Raw genomic sequence first — 25,149 nt, forward strand, 5'->3', positions numbered from 1 at the left:
ACCCAAAGCATACAGCAAATGCTACACAGAAATAGACAACAAGGTGAATGTTTTGGAGTAGCTGAGTCAAATCCCAGACCTCAGATCAGTAGAGTTCAATCAATCAGTCAATTTGTGGCTGGACTTGAAAAGGGCTGTTTGAGTGTGATCCCTGTGCAACCTGATAGAGCTTGAGCAATTTCGTAAAGAAGAATAGAGTAAAACTGCAGTGTCCAAATGTGCAAGCCTGACTGAGACCTATCAACTCAGACTCAGTGCTGTGATTGCAGCCTAAAGTGCATCTACTGAAAATTGACTTTAAGGTGGTAAATATTTATGCAGTCACTTATTTTACATTAAAAAATTATATTTGATTGACATTTCTTTGTAGAAATCTGTTTTCACTTTGGCATCGAAGAGGTTTTTGTATATTTTTTCAAACACAAAAACATTATAAAACCAAATTATATCGACCGTGATTGATTAATAAAATCAATAAAGCAGTAAAACTTTCAAGTGGGGGATACTTTTTATAGGCTTGGACCTGCCAAGAGAAATGAAAATAAAAATCTATGCATTTTTATTCTTTTTTCACTTTTAGCCCCGATACCCTCTGGCCGATTGGAGCACAAGGCAACCTTAGCCTAAAAGTAAAACTGTCTATGTCCAGCTCACATTTTGTTTCTACTTTCAGCCATGGCCATCAAGTTATAAACAGTCTGAAGTCACTTGTAGTGGACAATTTTTGAAAATGTATGGATATGGATTTGGGCTAAGCCGAGCTAAGCCCTGAATGTTCATTTGACTCTACCCCTGATCCCAAGCATCATTCAGCTCTCTTGAGTACTTTACACATGCCTTCATAAATTTCAGGATAATCTACCCAGAAAATGTCCTGACTTGTTCCCTCTTGTCCCACACAGTAGGAAGTTTTCCAGCAGTTTGCCTGTCAGCTGAGGGAGGGGAAATATAATGGGACTGGCATGTTAGATCCTTGGTAAAGTCGGGATTAACAGAGTTGTCTGTTTATGTTTACACATGCAGCTCACAACAGAACATTTATGGGAATTCTAGGAATTCCATGCATTTGTTAAATGCCATAAATGTGGCCTCTGACACCCGTGGTTGCCATATTGTTAACCCACAGCTGTGCATTCTGGGAGGATCACCAACACATACACCTTCAGACACACAATATCAAACGTTTTCCCTCCTAACCTATCTGTCCCTTTTCAGTCTTTTGAAAGTGTCGGACTATTAAGTATCAAACTCTTCATTCAGTAGTTGAAGTTTTCATGCTCTTTTCTTTGTCCCTCTTTCTCTTTTTGCTTTCACTTTAAAAACTTCTCAAATATTTTCCCCTTTAGTGTTTATTTTGTTGTGGGAGTAATCATGTGAGCAACACAGAAAGTATGAGGCCTGTTATTTACTCAGATGGTTCACTGGTGGAGGTGTTAGGCTGGCCAGAGCATTGTGGAAACACATTTGCTTTTCTTGGTATGGAGTATTTTCAAAACCACTTTGTCGGTCTATCCAGCTTCTTTAAACTCTATATGACACGTTTGATTATATATTGTAAAAGAAAAGGGAGTAGCTGGAGCAATACATATGTGAGTATAGTGCAATGGTTTTCTTTTGAGAAGGCTGGACCCTTTAAAAACAACCACAAAACCTTTTATTTAAGGAGTTTGTAAGGTCAGAAGCACTTGTACAGGCCTTTGTGACAATTTGTGTGTTTTATGGGGCTGTTTTCAGCAGATTACTGTTTGTTCTTGGTTGAGTCTGTGATTTTGTTTTGACATCTGGTCATTGTTTCCTTGGTGTTTATGGAGGGTCAGACTATGTCAGCCTTTAGATTAATAACTCCAAATGAGAGTGAGACAATGCTCTGCGGTGTTTGCTTATTTACAAGCAGACAAACAGAACTATTGTCCAGAGCATTGTTGAGCCCTGATAGCAGGCGTGTGTTCTCATTGACTATTATCATATCTACTGTTATCTTGTCTTTTGGCATTTCTTTTTAAATTTTCCCACCATTCTTCTGTCTCTTCTAGGCTCTTGAAGTGGCTCGGCAGATACTGCTCCAACATCAACAGCAGCAGCCACAACAGCAGCCCCAGTCCCAGCAACTGCAGTCACAACAAAACACTGGCTGCAAATCCCCCAAAGCCAACAACACGCAGCAGTGCCTGCAGGTATTTAAAATGTTATGAGGAGCTGTACGAGGCTTAATTAATCTTGGCCCTCGAACAGACATATTTTCTCTGCTTCTTATTCACAGAGTCCTCCTTGCACAGCCATCCATACATACAAGGGTTACATTACAGGAAGGTTTGGTGCATAAAGCTGATTAGTTTCCACATTGTCATCTCTATCTTACTCTGTTCTTATTATACATAAGATTGAACACTACAAGAGTGAAATCACAGCTTACTTTTATCTGATCAGGTTGCTCCTATGCTTCCTGTCAGATTGCTGTAACTGAGTAGTTTTTCGGGGTACATTTTTGGCATATTTTGAAATCAGTAATTTTACTTGTACTTAAGTAAGTTTAAACCAGAGTAACTGTACTTTTACTTTTACTTGTGAGAGAATGATTCCACATCACATCCTTATAAACAGCTGTTGTATTTCACTTTATTATAGAGGTGTGACTTAACCTGACCAATCTGGTTGGAGATCAACCCTCATGCTGTTATTGCCGACAAAGAAAGATCATATTTACTTTACCACTCCTCAGTAGCAACAAGGGCTGAATGATTTGGGAAAATGATGTAGCTGGGATTTTTTCCCCAATATTGCGATTTAAGATGCAATTATTTTTTTAAAGTTTCTAATCTTGTGTATTTTTTACCATTTACAAGCAATACATCATTCCATGTTCCAACATTAAACATAAACTGTTCTGGTTGGGCCTGCATGTTAGCATGAAATCAGATGATGCATGAATCAGATGATGCATGAATCAGCATGAATTACATGTTTTTGTTTATCTACTTCAATCATAGGATTAAATTCACTAATTTGTTTAACTTACAGGCTTATAAGCAATCATCATGACAACATAGCAATGCTCTGCCAAACATCGATATGAAAGTCAGTTACAAATCGGGCTGAGTAGTTTTGATAAAAGTATCTAATCTAATTGCAATTATATTGACTCATATTGCAAATTCAGTATGGATTGTTGTATTGAAGGGAGTTATTTTTTTATATCTTCCTCATTTCTAATAAGAAAAATGTATGCAAAATCCAGGAAAGTTGGATTTTTTTTTTTTTTTTGCCAACTATTCAAAAAAATTGACATCAAAAGATGAATGTGAGAGAAATGATCAACATTTCAGCTTTTATTTCCAGTTGTTTGCATCTGGATCTGATACACAACTAAGAAGATAGCACTATCTGTAACTGAGCACCACATTTTTAGGTGAGCAAAAGTATTGGAGCACACAGACTTGAAATAGATTAAAGTTAATAAGACGTCATCTGCATGAAGCCCGTGACCCACTGACATCACCAAACTTTTTCATTCTTCTTTTGTGGTGCTTTTCCAGGCTCAGTCTCTTTCAATTGTTTGTTTTGGGGGGTTACTCCCTTCAGTGTCCTCTTTAGCAGGCTAAATGCATGCTCTATAGGGTTTAAATCTGGAGATTGACTTGGCCAGTCTAAGACCTTCCACCCCTCACCCCTGATGAACTCCTTTGTTGCTTTGGCAGTGTGTTTTGGGTCATCATCTTGCTGCATAGATCATTATAAATATCTGGGTAAAATGACTTAGGAGTACTCATACAGAATTGCAAATAACTGTGAGTGCTAATAACGGCAGTTTATACAGAATATTATGTGCATTATAATGCATTTTGAGTATCTTTTTGCTCGGGCTGTCAAAGTTAACATGTCAATAATGCGTTATCTCAAATTCATTGTAATGACACATTACTAGTTTTTTTATTTTTATTTATGATTAACGTACGCACGTTCTGTATTACTCTCAGTGCGTCCCATAGTTTGCAAGATCATGAAGTGGCGTCATAGTAATGTTGGTAGCAAACACACAGAAATGAATAAGGGACAGAGACTTTTGAATGGCAAGCTCAGCCTTCAGATCATGCCACATAAGACTGAAGTTATTTGCACTGACTGTCGACATGAACTGAGTCACCCAGAGTTCATAGTCTTAAAGGTACAATGTGTAGAATTTGGCTGCATTTCGCCAAACAGAAAGGGTGTACATGGGATATAATGTTTATATATCTATGTGAAGTATTTAAAAATAAGTGCACAATCATCCCCTTTAAACTTTCGTTTTCTTTTTACAAAATTAGAAAAAAGCTTTATAAATTTAAATCACCGCGGGTCGCCCCCACGGAGGCTGCCATATTGAACCGCCATGTTGTCTACGGCAACGTTTTGGGGACAGAAAGAGCGAAACGCAATTTTTAAATACGAACCTGCCCGCCGGTCCTGAAAGCTACCTGGAAGGCAGGTGGAGAAGAAGACTGACCTATAATCTATAAAAATAATGGTTACAAAAAGGAATGAATAAACCCTCACCTCGTCACTGCTGTAAATGATGTCCGGCTCACGATCCTTTTTGGTCTTCACATGCTCTCGTTGCCTAGTGATGTGACGTTTTGGTAACAGATCGGCTCATTCTGAAATCTGAACGCTAGATGTCGCTAAAATGCCAAATTCTACACATTGTCCCTTTAAATATTTCTTACCACCTTCTGGTCAAGCACACCACCGATGTGGAGAGCCACCCTGGAGGCAGGCCATGCTTGATTGTTTATAACGGAGACGCTCAGACAACTCTGCAAGCAACAAACTTTCAAACTTTGCTAACTGAGTGGCTCATGAGATCAAGAGAGGGTGACGTTCTATTAGAAATCATTCGCATGAGCTGGGCTTGAGTTTACGATGTGGTGCTCTCAGCATATTCTTGGAGCATTCAGTATCTTTGAGCTTAATCTGGATAATTTTTTTGGACTTTATCTGTCATAGTGTTGGGTTGTTGCCATGAAGAAATATTTGCATAAAGAAAGCATTTTTGTCCAATCGTGTTGGTGAGGTATTTAAAGCATGAGAAATATTCCTGTATGATACATTTAGAACAGATAAAAATGCCGCGATTAATTTGCAATCAATCATGAGTTAACTATGACAGTTGTGAGATTAATCGCAATTTAAGATTTCAATCTCTGGACAGCCCTAGATTATATATATTCTTATATTCTATGGAAGTAGGCTGCATAGAAAGTGTTAAATTTGATAAATATATATCAAAAGCCCTTACTTTTGTCTGGTTTAATTTCCTTTTGTATAAAAAAATGGCAATATATGTAACGTAAAGAAAAACTATTGCAATGTCAAATGATGTTTCCAGCATAGAACCAGAGTGAAATATGACTGTTGTGTATGCTTGTCAGGATTTAAATAAGTTCTAAAAAACCAAAAAAAAAATTCACAGTTTCCACAGCTATCAGGGAATTTATAACCAGAGGTCAAAAGAGGGGACCACAGCAGCAGATTCCAGTGTATAATGCCAGTTGTTGTTCCATAGTGAAATACTAGACCATCTCCTACAGACAAAGACAAAATTAAAATTCTAATTTATTAATGTATACAGAGAGCTCGGCCAAGCTGTCACTCAGCTATTGAAAAAAGAATTAGGCCCTTCCCCTCCTTGGTTTCCCCTCCCCTCTCCTGCCCAGGTCTGATGTGAGTGCAGACTTGTTGTAGCGTCTAACACTGTAAATGGTCTGCTCTCTTGTTCTGTGTAGTGATGTTGTTTATCACATTCTGCTGGGTTGAAACTGCCATAATGGAAAAGCCATAGGTCCAAACACTTGTTTGTAACCTCTGCATTAACAATTCTGCTAATCACACACATGCTAACATCATACACACGCAGGATTTTTAAAGCCGAGTGTTCAGACAAAACGTGTGTCCTGTTCTGTGTGCAAGGAGAGCTGTTGTGTGTGATGTTTTCCCTCTCTTTACTCTTTCATGGTTTTCTGGTGTTTTTTTTTTTTTTTTTTTTACAACGTCTCACCTGCTTTGACAAACAACAAACCTTGGCTTAGAGGAACCTTTTTTCAAAGTGAACATTTCCTTTTTTCTGTGTTTGGATAATGATTCTATGTTGAGCCGGACTAGGTCATCAAAAGACATGATCCAATAATTATGAGGCTGTGTATTCTGGGAGATGAATGGATGAGGCTCCAGTCATCTCAGGGGCCTTCCCATTAGGCATGAGGAGATGTGGGGCGACACTTTTACTCAGATGGAGATGTGACTCACTTTCCAATTCATTCTTATTCAAGTCAAAAATAATGAAGTACACTGTATACGGAACATCTGACAAAAAAAGGTCTGAGTAGTAAAAGAGGGGAAAAAAATGAGTCAAACAAGCGTCAGGATCCTTGATCTACATTAAATGACTGTTTGGTTTTATATCTTTGACATCAGCCACCAACAGCGCCCCCCCTCTGCAAACCCCCCCTCCTCCACCACCACACACAACTTCACACACTCTCACCTCTGCATCGCCCACTCTTGCTCTTGATAAAGATCCCTCTGCTGTATACTCAACAGCTCAGAGGGGCTTTAATCAGATGAGATATACAAACAGCTGCTAGACAGGCTGGAAAGCAGCTAAACATACTTGACTGGTCAAAAAGCAGGTAATTACATTGACAGAATGACACGTGTGATTAAAAGAATCTATGCCGCTATTACCTTTTGCGCTTCACACCCACAGTGGCACAATGCTGAGTGCCAGCAACTCCCACCCCGCTAATTACCATTATCTGTGAAATGGTGGGGTTTGACTCATTAGTTCCATGTGCATTTAATTAGAGGCAGGCTGAAATTGGATTTAACTTATTACTTTTTCATGGATCACTTTCTTGTCATCACTTCAAATTGGATTGCAGCCCCAGGTAACTAATTATGCCAGCCAGGATCAGGAGTGGCGAGATAGGTAATTAGGAACAACACTGTCGGACCCTGTCTGATAGTCCAGCAGCACAAAGTTGGGAGGAGGGGGAGATGAAACTCGTTTGTGGCATCGCACACAAACCTAGCTGGTTAACCACACCTCATGGTAAGAGATCCTTGGCAGGTATTCACCTCCAACAGAGGATTATGTGGCATTCAGCTGGGATGAATCTATTGTGTCAACATTTTGTCTTTGCTATCAGAGAAATACTGACATCATGCTTGTTTCCCTCTCAGGAATGCACCTGAGATAAGTCCGCATTAATCATTGGCAGTAAGAAGAGTGGCAATCAAACGTATTAAGTTCTGATGGTGGACAACATCTAAGGTCGGTGAATTTTCTGGCAGACCCATTTCCTGGTTGAAACCAGACTCAAAAATCGGGAGAAACTTTTGTTATTCTGTTTTTTTTTTTTTTTTTTTTTTTTTTTTTTTGTCTTTGACAGAAAATGGAAAAACAGGAAAGACGAGCTGTTTTCTTGTTTTTTCATTTTGGTCACAAAAAACGAAAAAATAAGTAACGCATTTTTCAACGGGGGTCTTATTTAATTTTTTTCCAATCCCATTAATCTGTTTTCTTTTTTGAATGAAATACTTGAGGAAAAGGAAATCATGTCACCCCCTGGGAAAGGTGAACATTTCAAAATAAGAGCCCTCATGTTAAAATTTAAGCCATCCAAACCAACATTTACCTAGTAGACCGATTTTTTGTTTGTTTTTTTACTCTTATTATTAGTTTTTTTGATTTATTCACTTATTTATGTTGTACACACACTAATAAATAAACTTTTCCACCAAACAATGCAATCATAAATTGAAAATCTGACTCCTGCTGTGTAGATCGATAAATACCTCAAGCTGTCCAAGCTTATTTATTTGTATTAATTTATTTTCTTCCTAATATTAATGTAGTCAATTGAATCACCACTTCTCTTAATGTTGAGATTATTTTTTGCATTGTATAAAGTTAATAGGCTTAAAATTATACTAAAAAACAGGGGATGGCTATATAGGCCTACATGTTGACATGAGGGCTTTTATTTTGAAATGTTTACCTTTCCCAATGGATCACATGATTTCCTTTTCCTTGAGTATTTCATTAAAACAAGAAAACTGAATTTTGGAATTGAAAAAAAGAAACCTCTTTTTAAAATACATATTTTTGTTTTTTTGACCTGAATAAATAAAAAACAAGAAAATGGCTTGTTTTACAACTTTTTTAATTTTTTGTCAAAAATGAAAAAACAGAATAACATGAATTTCTCCTGATTTTTGTGTCTATTTTCAACCAGGAAATGGATCTGCCAGGAAATACACTGACCATCCAGTGCCTCTGTTTTTTTTGTCTTTAGTTAGTTTAACTGATTTGAATGGAAAAAAAAATGAGTCCTTTTGTGTAGACTCAGATGGAAACAGTTATTATATTGTGCATTAACACAGAGCTCTCAGAGCAGAGGCAGTGCAGGTGCAGGCAGGAGACGATGGGAGTGTCTCTGAATGGTTCGAGGCGGTAACATTCTACCTTTTATAGGTATATAACGTTTGTGACATAGAAACCTACTGATGGTGGGTTTCTACATCACATAAGCACCGCCTTTTCAGAAAAGATTTTTCGAAGCAGATTTTCATTTGTATGTCATTTTTACCTTTTCTCTTAATTTTACTTTAGTTTAGTTGTATACTAACAAGACATGCAACTTACCGAGGCAGCAGCTGGATCCAGGTGGGACAGTGGACAGGAAGCAAAAGACAGACTCAACTTTTACCTTTATAACGGTCCTTCTAACAATGGTAACCTTATTATTTGTAGTTCCGACAGGCTGATCCTCTGTTACCCCACCTCCACAGTCTCAACAACTGTTTTCATAGTATACAGCCAACAAAGGGCATCTACGTGTCAAAAGATAATGCTTTCTCAGTTAACAAGATGAAACCCTTTTAAGTTGTAGAGCCCATCTCTTGTGTCCTCCCTCCCCGCACTTGCTCTTCACATCTTTCATTTATGGTCTGTTGGGGGGGAAGGGTGATGAGACAGAATCCAGGGCCCAAGATTATGTCTGACAGGAGTAAGGCTGAGAAATCTTTGGCCCGGTTTCCTTTACTCTCCCAGTGTTTTGCAGTAGGCCCGTGGCGTTGTATGTGTTGCACAGTGGTCTGGTCTTTAAGTTCTCAGGACACTAGGCCTAACCTGTGAGATAGAGCTCAGCTAGCTCTACAGGGACGTTCAGCCCAGGTTGCTTGAAGTTTGTGGAAGCAGCAGCTCACTGGTGAGGTTCTGTGAATGGGACACGTGCTTTATTTCAAAGCTAAACCAAAGTCTTATTGTTTGTTACCTTTCTGTAAACAGCTTGGACTTAGGCCTATCCCTGTTGTTAGGAATAGCATGGCATTTTATCTGTTTGCTCAGTCATTGTCCAGATTTAGATGAGGAGATAAATACTACTGTCATTTTTATGCCCCCATGCTGGCGATGTGACTGTACTTGTAACTCTAATATACAAGTACTGGAGTACTCTCAAATCATATTTAAAGAAGAGAATCATAAAAAAAAGCATTTGTTTATTTGATAAGAGTTGCTATTATTCAGGTTAGATATGGAATATGGTTATCACAGCTTAACTTAACTAGACTTAACTACACAATGATTTTACTGACCTTCATGGTCCCCCAGTTCGGCTGGGACGCTACAAAGCTCTCCCCTTTATCCCCCTTATGGGCAGCCTTCTCTGCACATGACTATTCTTAAGTGTGCATGGCTGTGTTCAACCACCCTCAGGTACAGCGCGAGTCTCCGTGCTCTGGCACCTTTTTTTTTTTAAAGGGCTTTTTTTGTGGGCTGAAAAGGTTGAGAACCACTGCTTTATTCAGCCATTGCTGTCAACTCCTCCACAGACCAAAACACATAACAAACAATGACATCAATCATAACATTTAGCAGGTCATGCTAAATTAGTAAAAATATTGCTGCTTAATGAGACATTACTCGAGTAATGACGGCCACAAAGCATACTTGTACCCATAGCCAAGGGTCAAGGTCATCAGGCCATGTAAGGTTTCTATGTAGCACACTACTGCAGAAACACTGCGTTCCTTCACTTGATCCACTACTGTACTTTCACTATAGTTTTGTACCTTGATGAGGCATATATCCTCATGTTGTTCTAGCTGTGTGGTAAACTGCAGCTACTTTTAGCAGCTAGCCGAACTTGGCAACAAGATTAGAAGCAGGGCATAAAAGCCAGACTGGAGTCTCAGCAAAGCCAACAACAAAAACTGGGAAAGTGACAAAAGCAAAACCCTGGGGTTTCTTATCATATGTGATTTGATTTCACAGATTAACAAATGAATCAGAAGGTGTTATTTGGTCTGGTTATTTGGCAGGATGTAGCGGGAATTTGTGATATTGAGCAGAGATGAAACTCCTTACAAAAAAGCAAAATGTCAAACAGTTCTTTGAGGAGCCGTGTTTTTCCCTGCATGCTCTTGGTTGAAAATTTTAGTGTATGTTTTATTTGCTGTGTTGGCTTTTTCACCTCAAGGATATGCTGTCACCATCAATAATTTGGGGAGAACTGTTAAATGCACCTATCAGTCTGCAATGTGTCTCTTACAGTCAAATCTCCTAATTCATAAGTTCCATGCGTGACCCTCAGAAGGAGTTCATCATTTTGTGTTTATAAAAAGTCTCAAGGTGATGTTGTAATGAAACCTTATTTTGACGCAAGTCTGCCTTTGAGGTGATACACTCTGTCAGGAATGATCATCTCAACACCAAGGTCATCGCTAGCATGGAACCCCAGGATCAAGCCGTCTCCTTTGCTGCCTGTTTTTCTTGTCATTTTGTAGAAATGTATTATGTGTAGTGTATAGATAGACTCAGGTTTGGGATAATGCTGTCAGAATGAAGTCATCTGTCCCAATTACATGCAGCTGGGAGAGACCTGGAGGTGTGTGTGTGGGGGGGGAGCACTACCTCAGCCAAGACGATGACTGTCGAATTGACTCCAGTCACAGCACTGGGAGCTACTTACCATTTACAGGACCCCCCTAGCGCTTGAGTCCTGATTTATCCCTTCAAGCTGTGAACCCTCTCAACCCTCCACTCCACGTAGTCATCCACCAACAAACACACACATTGACACAACACCCAAAATTTCATGGTACTACATCCTGATGTCAGAGAGTCTTTGTTTGAAGTGAATCATGTGCTCTTTGGAGAAAGACACAAAGATGCATGACAATAATTACACCTTTAGGTGGACAGACTTGAAAAGTTTACGTTTTTGTCTGTTGAATCACTGTCCCAGCTGTTGAAAAACAGATGTTTATCTCTCTGTCATTGCACCAATATGGCATTATTAACACTAAAAGGTGCAGTCAAGCTAGTACCACCTTACAGTGTACTTCATTTGCTGTGTTTGCACAGTTTACATGACTTGAGCTTTTATGATGTATTATTTTTTCTTGTTGTAAGGTGATTTTAGGAAAAAAGGTCTTTCCGAAGCGTCGTACCTCAGATCTTGAAACAGAAGTATGGAGGCAAAGTAGTACCAAATCTGTGAGTGCAAATGAAATAAACGAGCGTGGGTGTAGAAAAGACATGCAAGCTAATAAAACAGTTTTGGCTTTCTATTCATTACAAACATAACATTATATATAAAACTATGATATAGACAGCGCACAAGGTTAAGTGTTTCCAAAAAAGTTTCACACTGTACTTGGGCATCCAACTACAGATGGTCATAATTTAATGGTTTATTGAAGCATATAAATACAAAAATACATAATAAGAGAGGTGGGCCACAATTACTTCTTGGACATAATCAATACATGATATATTGAAATATGTAGACTTATGCTCTACACCACCTCTGCCCCTTGCACCATCTCTTGACAGTGATCTCACTGTACTGAATTTCGTGTTCATGCTTGTTGCCTCTGTGGCCGTGTTATTGTCTTTCAAATGGACCAGCAACACTTCTCTGTGGATGTGAGGGGCGACTTCCTAACAGCAGGTGGTCATAATGTCATGGTTGAGCCCTGTCATCGTCAAAGATCCTCCCAGTGTAACTTAATGAAATGTAACTAGAGCTGCATGGACCATCAAACAGATGGCTACTGTTCAAGAACTACCATGTCCTCTTTTGTCATTTCATTGAAGAGTACGAGCAAAGGAAGAGGTTATCATGGAGGAACTTGCAGTGTGGGAGAGTGTGGGAATCTCCATATGGCTCCTTGGGATTCATCTAGCCAGCAGATGCAAGCCTCCAGACCTTAGAACCCAAACAGATTGTTTACCTTGTATGGATTGGTCAGAGGCCTTTGACTCTTCTGACTGGGTTACTGGTTGGTAGAGGCCCTTTACTCTCCAACACCAACCATGGGGCTGTTGGGTAATGGTGAGGAGAGAGTCTTTATCACTGATGACCTTGTTTCTCTCAGTCTGCTTGCATAAGTTCAGCATATATATTTAAGTCTTGTTTGAAAATGTAATTTCCCCACATCATGACTGGAGAGTGTCCTTCCAGTATTGAATACTTTGTCTAGACGGTCCACTAAGTTACACATTTGCTAAATTTAATTGAAAATGTTTATATACATGACCTATCTTTATAGTCTGAGCTTCTCTTTCTCCATTGTCAAAATAAGGATTTGAATTTGAACACATGAAGCTCTCCAGAATGACAACATATCACTGAGTTGGTCACAAAGTCCAATGTAGAATGTAAAATGCAGGATCTGTGATGTTTAACTGAGGCTGGCCACACACTAGATGATTTTCAAGTCTTAAAGGATTTTAAAAACATTGGAGACCAAAGATATAAAGACTGTAATTTTTTTTGCCTTTATATCCTCTGAGCACACAGACTAGATCAGTGGTTCTCAACTGGTCTGGTCTCAGGACCCAACAGTCTGTCTTATGACAGATCGCAACCCAAGTTTCCAAAAAATGTTCAACAATGCATGTTTAGTTAATTGAATATGTTGTAGTTTGGAGCATTATTGGACCAAAACGCCTAATAGAAAAAAGGACAAAGCTGACAAATTCTATACCCTGTCTCCCCATCATTATGTCAATTTTTATCAGCTTTTCAGAGAACTTGTGAAATAACTTCATTATCATGGGAAAAGTAACCATTTATTGCAAGAAGAGGAGATAGATTAATGAGATATTGATCAAACATTTCAATTTACCCAGTTTCACAGTAAAACAGGGTAAAATAAAAAGTATAGATGCATGTCCAATAAGGACTTCAGGACTTTTGCCACCATTTTTTTCAGACACCTAGTCACGACCCACTGAAAAGTGCTCTGTGATCCACTTTTGGGTCCTGACCCACCAGTTTAGAACCACTGCACTAGATGACTCAGACTGTAAGACCACTGGAGACCTCACATCTGCCAACCTGCCTTCACCTCACCATGAAGAATCACCAAACATGAGATTTCACAGGGATCTCACGTGATCAAACGTGACTTCAGAATAGCAATAAACATGGATGACTACTGATATCCTTGGTTTGCTGTCCCATAATATCCAGCTTGTGATGCTACCCAGTCAGCTCGCTCTCATTTGTTGTTCCCCTACAATTCTCCCCATGTTTCCTATCACTCTTCGGCTGTACAATCCAAATAAAAGCAAAAAGACCCAAAAATCCTCTTAAAAAATGAAAGAAAACTCACCATTTTAAGATGCTGTACTCTTCTGATATTAATATTCCAACAGAAAGAGTCCTGTAGCATCAGAAAGAACCCCTGCAATCCAAACAGAAAAATATTTAATCCTTACATACTACATACATAAAGATTGCTTTAAATCTACAAGTAACTGGAGCTTTTTTGAATTACGCTAATGAACTGCTGGAAATATGTAACTTCTTGTAGGTAAAGTAGCATTTCAAAAATAAAAGCATGTGGCTGGCTTTTGTATAAGAACTTAAAAGTAGAGAAAAATTAAAGAACAACACGTTTCTAATAGAAGTGCAAAGGTTAAACTACTAACCTTGTAAACGGTGCATTACACTGATTTATCTTATGTATAAAATTACAGTGTTTAAATTTTGTTGCTTTTGTGGTCCTGTGTTTTATTTGATGATATAATGAATGCTTTAGCCTTGAATAATTTGAGTTAATCTTTGGATAATAATGTCCTAATCTAACATCTTTTTTAAAAAGATTACTTTTAGGGTTTTTTGCATTTATTCTAAGGACAGCTAGAGAGCAAATGGAAACATGGGGATTGACAAGCATCAAACCTCATATGGTGCATGTCCCAAGACCGGGAATTGAGCGACCAGTGCGCCAAGGACTCTGTATAAGGACGCCTGCTCTAGCAACTGAGCTAAACTGGTGCCTGTCCAATAAGTTAAAAACAGTTAACTGTTCAAAATCAAAGAATTGGAATAGTAAGGGAGGTTATATGCTCTTACTTTGAAAATGCCTAACAAAAAACTGAATTTAAGGGAAGTTGAGGAATTCCTTTTGTTTTTCAAATTAATATCCATGTTGAAAATGAATAGAAATAAGCTTAGTGCTAATGATCAGTGGATCAAGAGATGTGTCCCCAGCTCTGATAAATGTAGAAAAATAAATAAATAAATGAAGTAGAAGCTGATCACATTACTGTGGTTAATCTGAAAGGCATCTTTGACGCCATTGTGACATCCTAACAAGCAGCTGTTATTTATATAGGCCCCACACCTGTCGTGCCAACTTCCACCATCAGTAAACAATGATAGACACCCAGACACTGCAGGGCTGTGTGTGTTCAACTGCCTGGGTCATCATAGCTGTTTAAGACAAATATTAACTTGCTATCCTTCCGCCCCTGTATCCTTTTTCTGCATTTATTTTATGACATTCAGGAACAGCTCATTCACAGGGGGGGGGGGGGGGGTGTCAGTGTTTTAGGGAGGCTTTCAAATTGTTGTCTAGTCATTATCAGCTCAGGGATGGGCAGAGTAAAGCCCAGTCCAGACCAGACATCAGCTCATACTTTCACTCTTACTCAAGCAGGAAATGGGAGTATTTTATAATGTCATCCAGTCTGTCATGAACACAACTGCTCGTTACACTCTGTAAACTATCACAGGGGACACTGGTTGAAGGCTCAAAGATATTGATGTTTCCCTGTGCACAGGGGAAAAAAATCTATATAGCATGTGTTTCACATCTTCACATTTGTGTAATTATTTTACATTCCACAGGCACAGGCAATGGATTAGAAAGACAGTGTGTGAAAGGAGAAGCTTGAACTGTGCGTCGGCTAAATTTATCATGAGGCCTTTGGGAGTGTAGAAATGAGAACAGTGGCCTATTACTGCTAAGAAGGTGTTTTATTGAGAATACGCCGACATACCACCCCAGGGAGGGTGCCAGGGGAGAAGAGTGTGGCTACCGTCTAAACCACTTTGTGTGTGTTGTGTGTTTATTGAGTGCGTGTGTGTGGTTATAAGCTGCATGTCAGTGTCTTTTTGTGTGAGACGGCCTGACGATGTCAGAGAGAAAACAAGTCTCCTCTTTTTTCTCTTAATTATTCACTATGATATGTATTGGAATTGTCATTTATGACACTTGAGGTGTCCAAGTCAATAATTTATATAGGTCAGGCCAGCTTAGCTCACAGCTCATTGTTAGTTATTAGTAGATGAGAGCAGTGGCTTGTTATGCAGGCACTGTGTTTATTTTACCAGTGTGTTTGCGGACTGGAATGCATCCCATGAACATTCCTTCATCCTTGGCCAGGGCTTTATAGCTGTTGATACGGGCTGTGTTTTGGAGCTCTGTTGTTCAGCTCTGTGTTAATTATTATGACAACTAACAAAGTGAGGTGATAATCTTGCCTTTCCTTTAGTTCTTGCCAAGCATGTTGCACAAGTTATACAGCTGCTTACTTTAAGTAATTCTCACTGACAAACGTGTTCATGCTCTGGTACTGTTGAATGCTCTTTGTGCAGACAAGTTTAGTAGAATCGGGATAAATGATGCTAAATGTGAGTATTGGTGAGTTACGTGGTCTATATCAGGGGTGGGCAATAGGTGGCCTGAGGGCTACATTTGGCCCTTTCCTTAACTTAACGAGGCCCCCAAGTCAATTTCAAATACTGATAAATCAAAATAATTAAGAAAATAAAGGGAACAAATCTGCCATGAAAACAGAAACAATTCTTATTTTCTTTCAATACTGGTATATGGTCAGTCCTTTAATTTATTTTTTTTTTATTTTGAGTTGATTAAAATAATTTTTAACTTGTTTTCAGTTTCTTTTGATTTTTTCATTTTTATTCTGTTTTTATTTATTTTTTAAATCTATTTTTATTTCATTTGTATTTATTTTTGAATATTTTAATTTGTTTTTAGTATAATTTATCCAGAGTTATCTCATTTTAAATGAAATCAGCAATTTATTTATCAACTTCTTTATTTTATGTTATTTATAATCTTATGTTTTTTATTTTAATTTTTGTCATCATAATTTTTTTAAGTTTTTTATACATATAGAAAATTAACTGTTTAATTTTATTTATTTTTTAATTTTATTTTAATCTACTTGTATTTTTTTATTTTTTATTTTTGAATATTTTAATTTTTTTATGTGATTTATTTTTGTTTTTTATTTGATTTGGATATTAGCAATTACTTTATCTTCTTAATCAATTAATTTTTATTTATTCTATTTCTTATTTTTATTTTACGTACATTTCATTAATTTTTTTTATTTTTTGTTTCTTTGATTCGTTCTTTTCCCTTTTCCTTTTCAGTAGATTTTTTTTGCTGCATCACTAAATGCACTGTTAAAGTAAATATGGAAGCAAAATAACAAGTAAATATCACCTTTGCTGCATTCAAAAACTGCATTATATTGATCAAATTCTGTGTTTCTCAGTGAATTAACCCTTTCTTACTGCACTTGAGTTGAAAAACATAAATGTTGATAAAATAAATGATCATGAAAGCCACACATTCTTCCTTTTATTTAATTATGAGTAATCACAGGGTTAAAACTGAGAATATCCAACAATCTGTAACACTTTGTCTCTTGGTAACCAAAGCTGCCCATCCCTGGTCAATATGCTGGACAGGCCAGGACTCTTGTCCCTCCTTCTCCCTTCCCAGATGAGTTCAGAAGAATCTCCAGTAGGTGGCAGAGTCCTGTTTTGAAATCCCCTTCCTGAGTGCATACTGAAGTTAAAGACTGAAATGACACTATGACAGCTAATTGCCCTCATTGGGATGAAGCTGAAAGCTGGTGTGATGTTATTTATTGATGAAACTTGATCAGCAGGTCTGAAGGAGAACTGGAGAACAACTTGACAAAAAAGTCTCTTGTTTTATGGTTTAGATTTGGAATAAATACACAAAAATTGTCTTAGAATATGTTGTAATAAAATCATAACAGTAGCAGACATTAGAGAGATGAATTTCTCCAAACAAAAGTGAATTTTAACTCTAAAACAAAGACTTGTATTAATGCCTCAGCTTTGGAAATAGAAGCGTGAGCATTTGTTGTTTGTGAAATGAGTTGTGTCTTTGTTCTACACTGTAAACACTCCATTTAGTGTAACAATAACAGGGCTGATAGCTGGGCCACTTTTCTTTCTTTCTGCTGGATAGCTTTGTTTACTTATCTGTTGTTTAATTAAAGGGCCTCTTTTCTTAAGGCTCCCATTGTTTCAGCACCATGGCCGGAGTCCCGGAAGGGGTCAAAGGGTTAACAGCCGTCAACTGTGTCTTTTCTTTTTTTTTTCTTTTTTTTTTTTGTAGAGGGGCCCCCACACAAAGGCACGGGTTCACCTGCAGCCCAGCCTGTGGCTCCCCTATTGTGTGGTCCCATTTGAATTGATCATGTTTAGAAGGCTGGTTGTGATTGGTGGAGAAGGGCGTGGTTGATTGGATAGTTTTGTATCTTGTCAGCCGGGGAGCAACCATCCGCGTGCAAACTGCCTGCTCCCGAGGAAGGTTGGAGACTTCACAACACAACAGCGCTATAGTTCTCAGCCTCCCTGCCTGCGTGCCTCTATCTCTCCCGACCTCTCACTCACTTACAGACTCCCTCTCTCTCTCTCTCTCGTACTCTCTGTCTCTCTCTCTTTTTCCCTCTCTGCTCAGCTCTTCGCTCTGCTTCACTCCACACCGCGTGGCCCAGCACTCTGTTTACCCTGCCAGCTAAATGGAGTTTGTCAGGTTTGTCAATATGATTGATTTCTGTGATTTTGCCAGCTTTCATGTGTTAAAAAACTTGACAATTTAATTTGACCTGGGGAAAAAGACAAAGGGAAGCCTGTGCCTGTTTGCTGCTCATGTACTTTAGATTTTTATAAGAATGTGCATTATAAATTGTGACTGTATTGATGTGTGTATCTTGTTTGTTTTCCTGCTGGAACACTTCACATTTTTGTCCAAGCTTTCAGCTTGCTTCCTTGTCTGCTACAGTATCTCATAACCTCAATTTTAAAACAATTTCTCACTGTCATTTTCAGCTGTTTGTTTAGTTTTGTTTACTTTCCTGTTAGTGAGCTAACCAGTTTAGCAGGATCTGCACTGTACTCTATGAAGCTTGAATTATGAAGAGCTCTGGAAAAACTGAAAGCCTGTTTGTCTTCTTTTTTACTGTTTTTGCTTCTTTTTTATTCTTATTGCTTTGTCTTAAAAACTTCACTGACATATCCATTTAGACTTAGTGATACATATTGAGCTTTTCCTCCTAAATCCATAGGTGTAGTTGAGACTTTTCTTGTGTTAGGCTGTGGCCTGGACTAATCCTTCCTCTCCTCATGGTGTCACAGTAAATTAAGACAGGCTGCCACAGCTCTGTACTGGAAACCATCACCTCCAAAGCATGTCTGTCAATCCAAATGTCATCGCTCATGTCTCACTGAAAGGCTAGTGAGCATTTTCTGTCTGTGTTGTTAGTTACAACAAAGGCATTGTAGGCTATATTTAGGAGGGAAAAGTTGTTGTAGTTTTCCACGTTTCTTCTGCTGTCAACTTTGAGTCCTGTGTGAAATCTTTGAGGAAGACAGCGATCAAGTTCCTTTGTCAAATCAAGTACTTTTGCAAGTTTTAAAAGTTCTCCTTTTCATTGCATTTCCTTCTTTTATGAAGACTTTTAGCGTTACATGTTTTGCAACAAAGCTTGGAAAGTGTGCCTGAAAATAAGTAAAGATAGAGGAACGGGTGAGATTTTAGGGGAAGAGAAAGTGGAAGCTTGAACAGTGCTGTGTGCTCTGTAATCCAAGATTCATAGTTTAGGAGATCTGGAGTGCGAGCTGATTGGGTTGACAGTTTGTAATCAAAGTTGATTTATTGTTCATTAGTGGTGCATTAGCCCTTTCAGGCAGGAGTGTTATTTGTGCAGTGGCCTGTCGAGGCGAGGGACTGCCAGCACCTGTCATTTCTAAACCATGACATAGGCAACCAGATATTAGCTGCCCAGAGAGGGGGAAACAAGGGGTGCTGCTGAAGCCTCCACCCTCGGTGGGATATCCTTTACAGGGATGGTCTTTGCTTACTGGAGCAGGCAGGAAAACAGAGAGGAGAGACGGCAGAATTCAGCAGCAGTGAGCCACCAACCTCTGTTATACTCCTCTCTTTCTTTATAAAGATGTTTTCTTTAAAGAATTTCATTTGTGAAAGGCGTGCATTAGTGCGTCTCAGTTTCAGACAGGGATATTAACTCTAAACTTGAGATGCCATGTGTTTCAAAGGGATGAGATGGAAGCATAATGATGAGATTACAGGGTGTCGTGTTTTATGGCAGAAGGTCTTTTTTATCACTCATCTCTGTCCCGACTTTTATGTCTGCTAAGGTCAAAACAATGTAGCCACCTTAGGATTAATATTTTGTTTTGTGGGAACAAATGCCAGTTAATCCTATGCTGATTTTTTTTACTCAATGCTTTATTCTGCATGGTTTTGTCATTTACACAGCAGTATTAAAAGTGTAAGGAACATCATTTGCAGCCCTCTTGTCTGCTGTAATGGAAACAAGGATTAGCTTTGCATTGCTGGTGTGCAGAAAATAGAAACAATCGGCACAAGGATGTGTCAGCCATTGTCTTTTGAGTACAGTTTAATTTAGAAGGCTTTTACAGGCTGGGATCTTAATTAAATCTTATCAGACTTAAAATAATGCATCTGAACAACATGCATTGTTGTTGAGATCACTGATAAAAACATATAGCACACACAAGCGGCTCAGCCACTCAGTGACAGTAAAACTGCTACAAGAAAGCTGAAAGGAATTTGGCGTTGTGTGCAGGATAGTGGGTGTCACCTTGATTTTGTGAGTGCGGTCTTTGAACTCAATGCCAAGAGGTTGTCATATAGTGAATTTAAAGTGTGCACTTGAAGGGTAAGAAAGAGGAAGAGGATTTTGAATTTCATTTTAAAATATTAACATGATTTTACTTCTTCTTTTTCCAAATATTTGTAAAATATATTTTAATTATTATTTATATCACTGCAAATGGGGGAAAAATGCAATACTTATACAATTTCACATTGTCTTTGAGATTTTTTGTTACAAAAAATTCCAAATTATTTCTGTTAAAATACAAATGTGCAATAGCAGAGAAGAAACGGATGGTATGTGTTGGTAGGGGTCTTCGTGCTCGTTCGTCTCCAGTGTGGGAAACAGCCTTTAACTCAGCTGTTATTGTTGGGGTGAGAGCTCGCCCACTGTGGGTTTGCTTGTTTAAACCTGACACTGGGAAAGTTTGGCTGAATTTGTTTGTTTGCTTATTTGAAAAGTTAATGAAAAGAGCCCCGATCTTTTGGTGTTTGCAGATGTTGCAAATAATCTGAACCCCAGCACACACACCTCATACCTAAATATGGATTTGTATAAATTAAAGGCATAATGTGCATGAGATTATTCCTTTAATCTGGACTGTTAATATTTTAAAAGCAGCTCCACTGTGGATGGGGGTAATAAATGAAGCCGTAGCAAATGAAAGGGGCTCTTTCTATTGGCATGCATTGTTTGGTTGCAGTGGAATTAAGTATTTTATTTATTATTATTATTATTATTAGTCCAATTGGTGATATAAACACTGATTTATTTGCACATTTTAGTACAATAGATACTCGGTAGCAAATTTCCTGTCTGCATCATTTTCATGCAGAGATTTGATTCTCAGAATGTGAAGTTGTTTTTTTTGCACCACTTCAAGCCAAGGTAAAAAAATAAGCATCCAGCAGACTAGACTGGATAATTTCTCCAGGGCTTTTTATTTCTTTTTTACTTCTCCATTCCATTTGATGCCCCGACAAAACAAGATGACCCCGGGGGGCACAAATGAAAATATGATTATTCTCTTTTCCTTTTCTTTTCTTATTTTCTCTCAGCCAGGATTCACCTATGAGGACAGTGAAACATCTCGGCCAGGCTGAGTGATTCTCACCTGCCTCCCTGTCCCTCATTTATTTGCCCCTTGTGCACTTGAGTGCCGGGGGATCTCTTTCATCCCTGCGCTTTTTTTCAACAGGGTTTGACCTCTGACTTTTGATAGAAGGCGGTGTTCAAGGGTGCATCATGTAACGTTTTTAGGGTGCATGGTTTTTTGCCTGCTTTACTGTTGTTGACTTATAGGTCGATATTGGGTGGTTGTCCTCTAATGTGTTTGAGATAGAGGCCGTGAACACATAAAAATGAATGTTTCAGTTACAAAATTAAGGATTCCAACTTTTTTGAAAACGTGAAGCTGTTTTTAATTCTTCTGTATTTTATTCCCTGTAGTTCTGGACCTTTTGCTTTCCTCATTTCCCTTGAAAAACTGCATATTCTTTAATACAGCAAGTAAAGGCCTTCCATGTGCCTGTAAGTGCTTGTAAAAGTTAACATGCCAAAGTTTGGATTTGTGTGTGAGCGTGTGTCTGTGTTTGTATGTTTTGGCCAGCAGGCCTGTGCTGGTACATCTTATTGCCTCCAGTCACTCTGCAGCTGTGTGAGAATGTTCCAGGTTTGAATGTTTATGTATGGGAGGCACCTGGAGAGCACCACACCTTTGTGAAATTCATAAACGTCAGCTATTTCTGGCATCCTCAAAATGTCCTCTTTTTCACACCCGTGTTAGTATAGGAGATTAGAGCTGGGTCAGCGGATCCCTCTAGTTATTAGCTCAGTACGGGCCTTTCCTTTAGACTATCTTTGGACGGTGATATATTTTTGTGGATCAGGGATAAGGGAGCACACCATATGGGAGTGCTTTAGATGGAGACGGCCGTCTTGTGTTTGCGTTAAATGGGCATGATACAGTGGCCAGGGTAATATTTTCCAGTTAAAGTGCTCCCTCCCGTCCTTCCTCTCAATGGTCTTAGGCAGATTTTCACTCCTTCAACACAGGAATAAATGGTAGTAGTTACATTGATCAATAGGTTAAGAAGCAGACAATCCTTCTTTCCGCTAATGACCTAAGTAGTAATGGAGTAATGGGTAATAAAATGGGGGTCTGTAATAGTGTCTTGCTGGTGCTCTGCACAGAGGGAGCTGCTCTAGCAGGAGTTACTGTGTGCCAGATGATTCTGTCAAGGTGTGATCCTGGTGAGATATGCACTGAAGGAGGAAGGATTAAAGACAGTTAAGCGGAGGGAAATCTCTGCATGATTTCTAAAGAAATTGACAGCTATTAGGAGCAAATTAAGGGGGGAAACTGCTTTTTCTTGAATTGTCTGTCCTTTTTTTTCAATCATTCTTTGTTTTATATGACAAAAGCATAAGTAAATGTCAAATTTTAGACTATAGCTGAGTTTTCATCGTGATTTTGAATGCGCTATTTTAAAGCATTAAACAGGGGTCTTCAATACTCTTAAACTGCACATTTGAAATTCAAAGTCTGAATTTTACAGTTGAGAGCTCTTTAAGACATTAAAGCGTGTGCTTTTCCAGTCTTTTCAATCATTTTAACCATCCTCCTCCACAAATTGTTGCATAAATAATCTCCATGATTCAGGGAATTCAGTGTTGGATGTTCTAAATGTCCTGGGGGAGGACCCCAGACCCCTCTCTGACTCTACTGGACTCACTGTGATTAAATCAACTCTGTGCTGTTGTGAGTACGGTTCTCTAACATCAGGGCTACCAGGTTACCCACTTAAAAATTGGTGCCGCCCACCCTCATTTCTCCCTGATAATTATGCTTATTAAGAGTTAAACTGTTTAGAAACAGCTCAGCACACCTGCAAACGTGTTATGATCAATATTACCAGATGACATATTGATAGAATAGAGGCATTTATGTGACAGAAATAATAAAATTATCATCAAAAAATATTTTGCCCTATACCATTTGACGTTTCATAAACAGGTCATTGTCGAATGCCTTCCAACAGCACAAGAGGATTCTTCATGTTTGGCTAAAGAAACTACAGCTGCTGTCTAATAAGCAGTTTAAGGTCTCATATCCCATGAGCAACATTTTGATGACATTTGATTCAAAATGTAATGTACATTGTTTGATTGCTCTTACTTGTTCAGTCCATGAGGGCTGGGCACCTCTTTTGTTGTGTGGCATATTAAAATAATAAATAAATAACTTATCAGAAAATTCAGCTCTGGTCCAGTGTACCAAGAAATTTCATACCTTTCATTTTAGTGTTTACCATGTAAAAAGTGGTGTGAAATTTTCTCAATTAAGGTCTTAAAGGGTTTTTAAAAGTTTTACATTTGATGTTTGACCAAAAAGCGTGGCTTTTCCATATATTCTATTAGTGCTGCATGGTTTAGTAATAATGTGCGATTGCAATGATACAGGGTGATATTGCAATCTGTGATTGCAAATATGATTTAAGACATATATGGTACTGTGAGTCTGCTTGCTTAGTTGTCAAAGAAAAGGCAGAGTGTAACGATAGTTTTAAAGCGTATACATATGTTAATTCACTTGAAAGATAAGAAAAACTGATTTTTTTTTTGTTTACATTACTGCTTTCAAAATGTCGTAATATTTTCAGTTAGATAAAAATTTTCCTTTTTCAGAAATAAAGGTACATCTACAAAGTGCAATAGTTGCACTGTTGTAACCATTAAGGCCTTTCTGCAGGCATTTTTTGGAAACTTCTCAAGTATGACTTAGGAGAAAAATAGAAAAATAATTGCAGCCTTTTATGCGATTATGCAACTGCACAGCCTGACATTGTGATTACAATTGCAGTTGCAATTAGATGAACTGTGCAGCATTCTATCCTTGTCACGAGTCGAAGGGGGAGAACTTAAATGTTTAAAAGAGAATTCTATATCACTCCACACATGTTTTTATTGACATGTCAGAAAGGCATTGCTACGTGGTTGGCCTTCAGAAAAAAATCCTAAAATGCCTGAAAAGAGAGGATCTCTTTACAGCCATAATGGCTGTAAATTTAGACACGGGAGACCTGTGCTGAGCAAATGACATGACAGGTTATATGCTATAGCCAAGACCATCTTAGTAATAGGACATATTACAGGGAGGAATTAATATTGCATTCTCCTCCTTTCTCCTGATGTTGAAGATAAGAAACAGAAAGTGTGTTCATCCTGGGTGGCTATCCTCTGTCATTCACTCGGACCTGGCAACACAGGATAGAACAACATTGCTTACTAATTTACACTGAGAGCATCAAAGATGCTCCTGGTTGATATCACTGCCCTTTCTCCTGAATTTTCAGCTGTTCATTATGGCTGCACATTTTTGTTGTTTTATGCTTCAGAAAGAGTGACTGAGGTGATATATGCATCCAGAGTGTGTGACACACAAGCCCCCTTTAGCTATCAGAGGAGGTTTTAAACAGCAAAATCAGATTCAGACATGCATGAAAAATTCAAAGGGCGTCATTAGATATAAGGTGGCCACACAATTTAGGTAACCTTGAAGATGACAGACTGTCACCCGTTCTGGTCGCTCTTCCAGCTGCTGATTGGCCCTTGAAAGAGACAAAACAATTTTACACACATGTATCCACCCCGTTCATGTACGCTGAAGAATGATCAGCAAAAATGTTAACGGCAGATTTCTAACCCAGTCCAGCACATCTCATTCTCTGTCATCTAAATGTCACGTAAAGGAGATTTTCATGGTATCACAATCTTAAGCAGTGAGTGGCAGCATCCAGACACACTCCAAGTCCCCTATGCTGCCAGAGCAATTAAGGCACCCTGGCAACTGTGGGTGCTCTTTCAGTGTCATAACA

The 25,149-nt window shown here is 38.5% G+C and overlaps 1 protein-coding gene across 3 annotated transcripts in view; it reads left to right on the forward strand.

The window, feature by feature from the left end:
- foxp1b (forkhead box P1b) overlaps positions 1 to 25,149 on the forward strand; it is a 206,310-nt gene that overhangs the window by 126,260 nt on the left and 54,901 nt on the right. For 2 of the 3 annotated variants that reach the window (XM_041783699.1, XM_041783698.1), the window contains exon 5: positions 2,034 to 2,174. In XM_041783699.1, coding sequence (XP_041639633.1) covers positions 2,034 to 2,174 — 141 coding nt within the window. Of the gene's footprint in view, positions 1 to 2,033; positions 2,175 to 17,978; positions 18,166 to 25,149 lie in introns of those variants that run through there. The other variant, XM_041783700.1, reaches the window with a different exon arrangement.

This window comes from Cheilinus undulatus, linkage group 3 (genome assembly GCF_018320785.1).
Source record: "Cheilinus undulatus linkage group 3, ASM1832078v1, whole genome shotgun sequence".
Classification (NCBI taxonomy): Eukaryota; Metazoa; Chordata; class Actinopteri; order Labriformes; family Labridae; genus Cheilinus; species Cheilinus undulatus.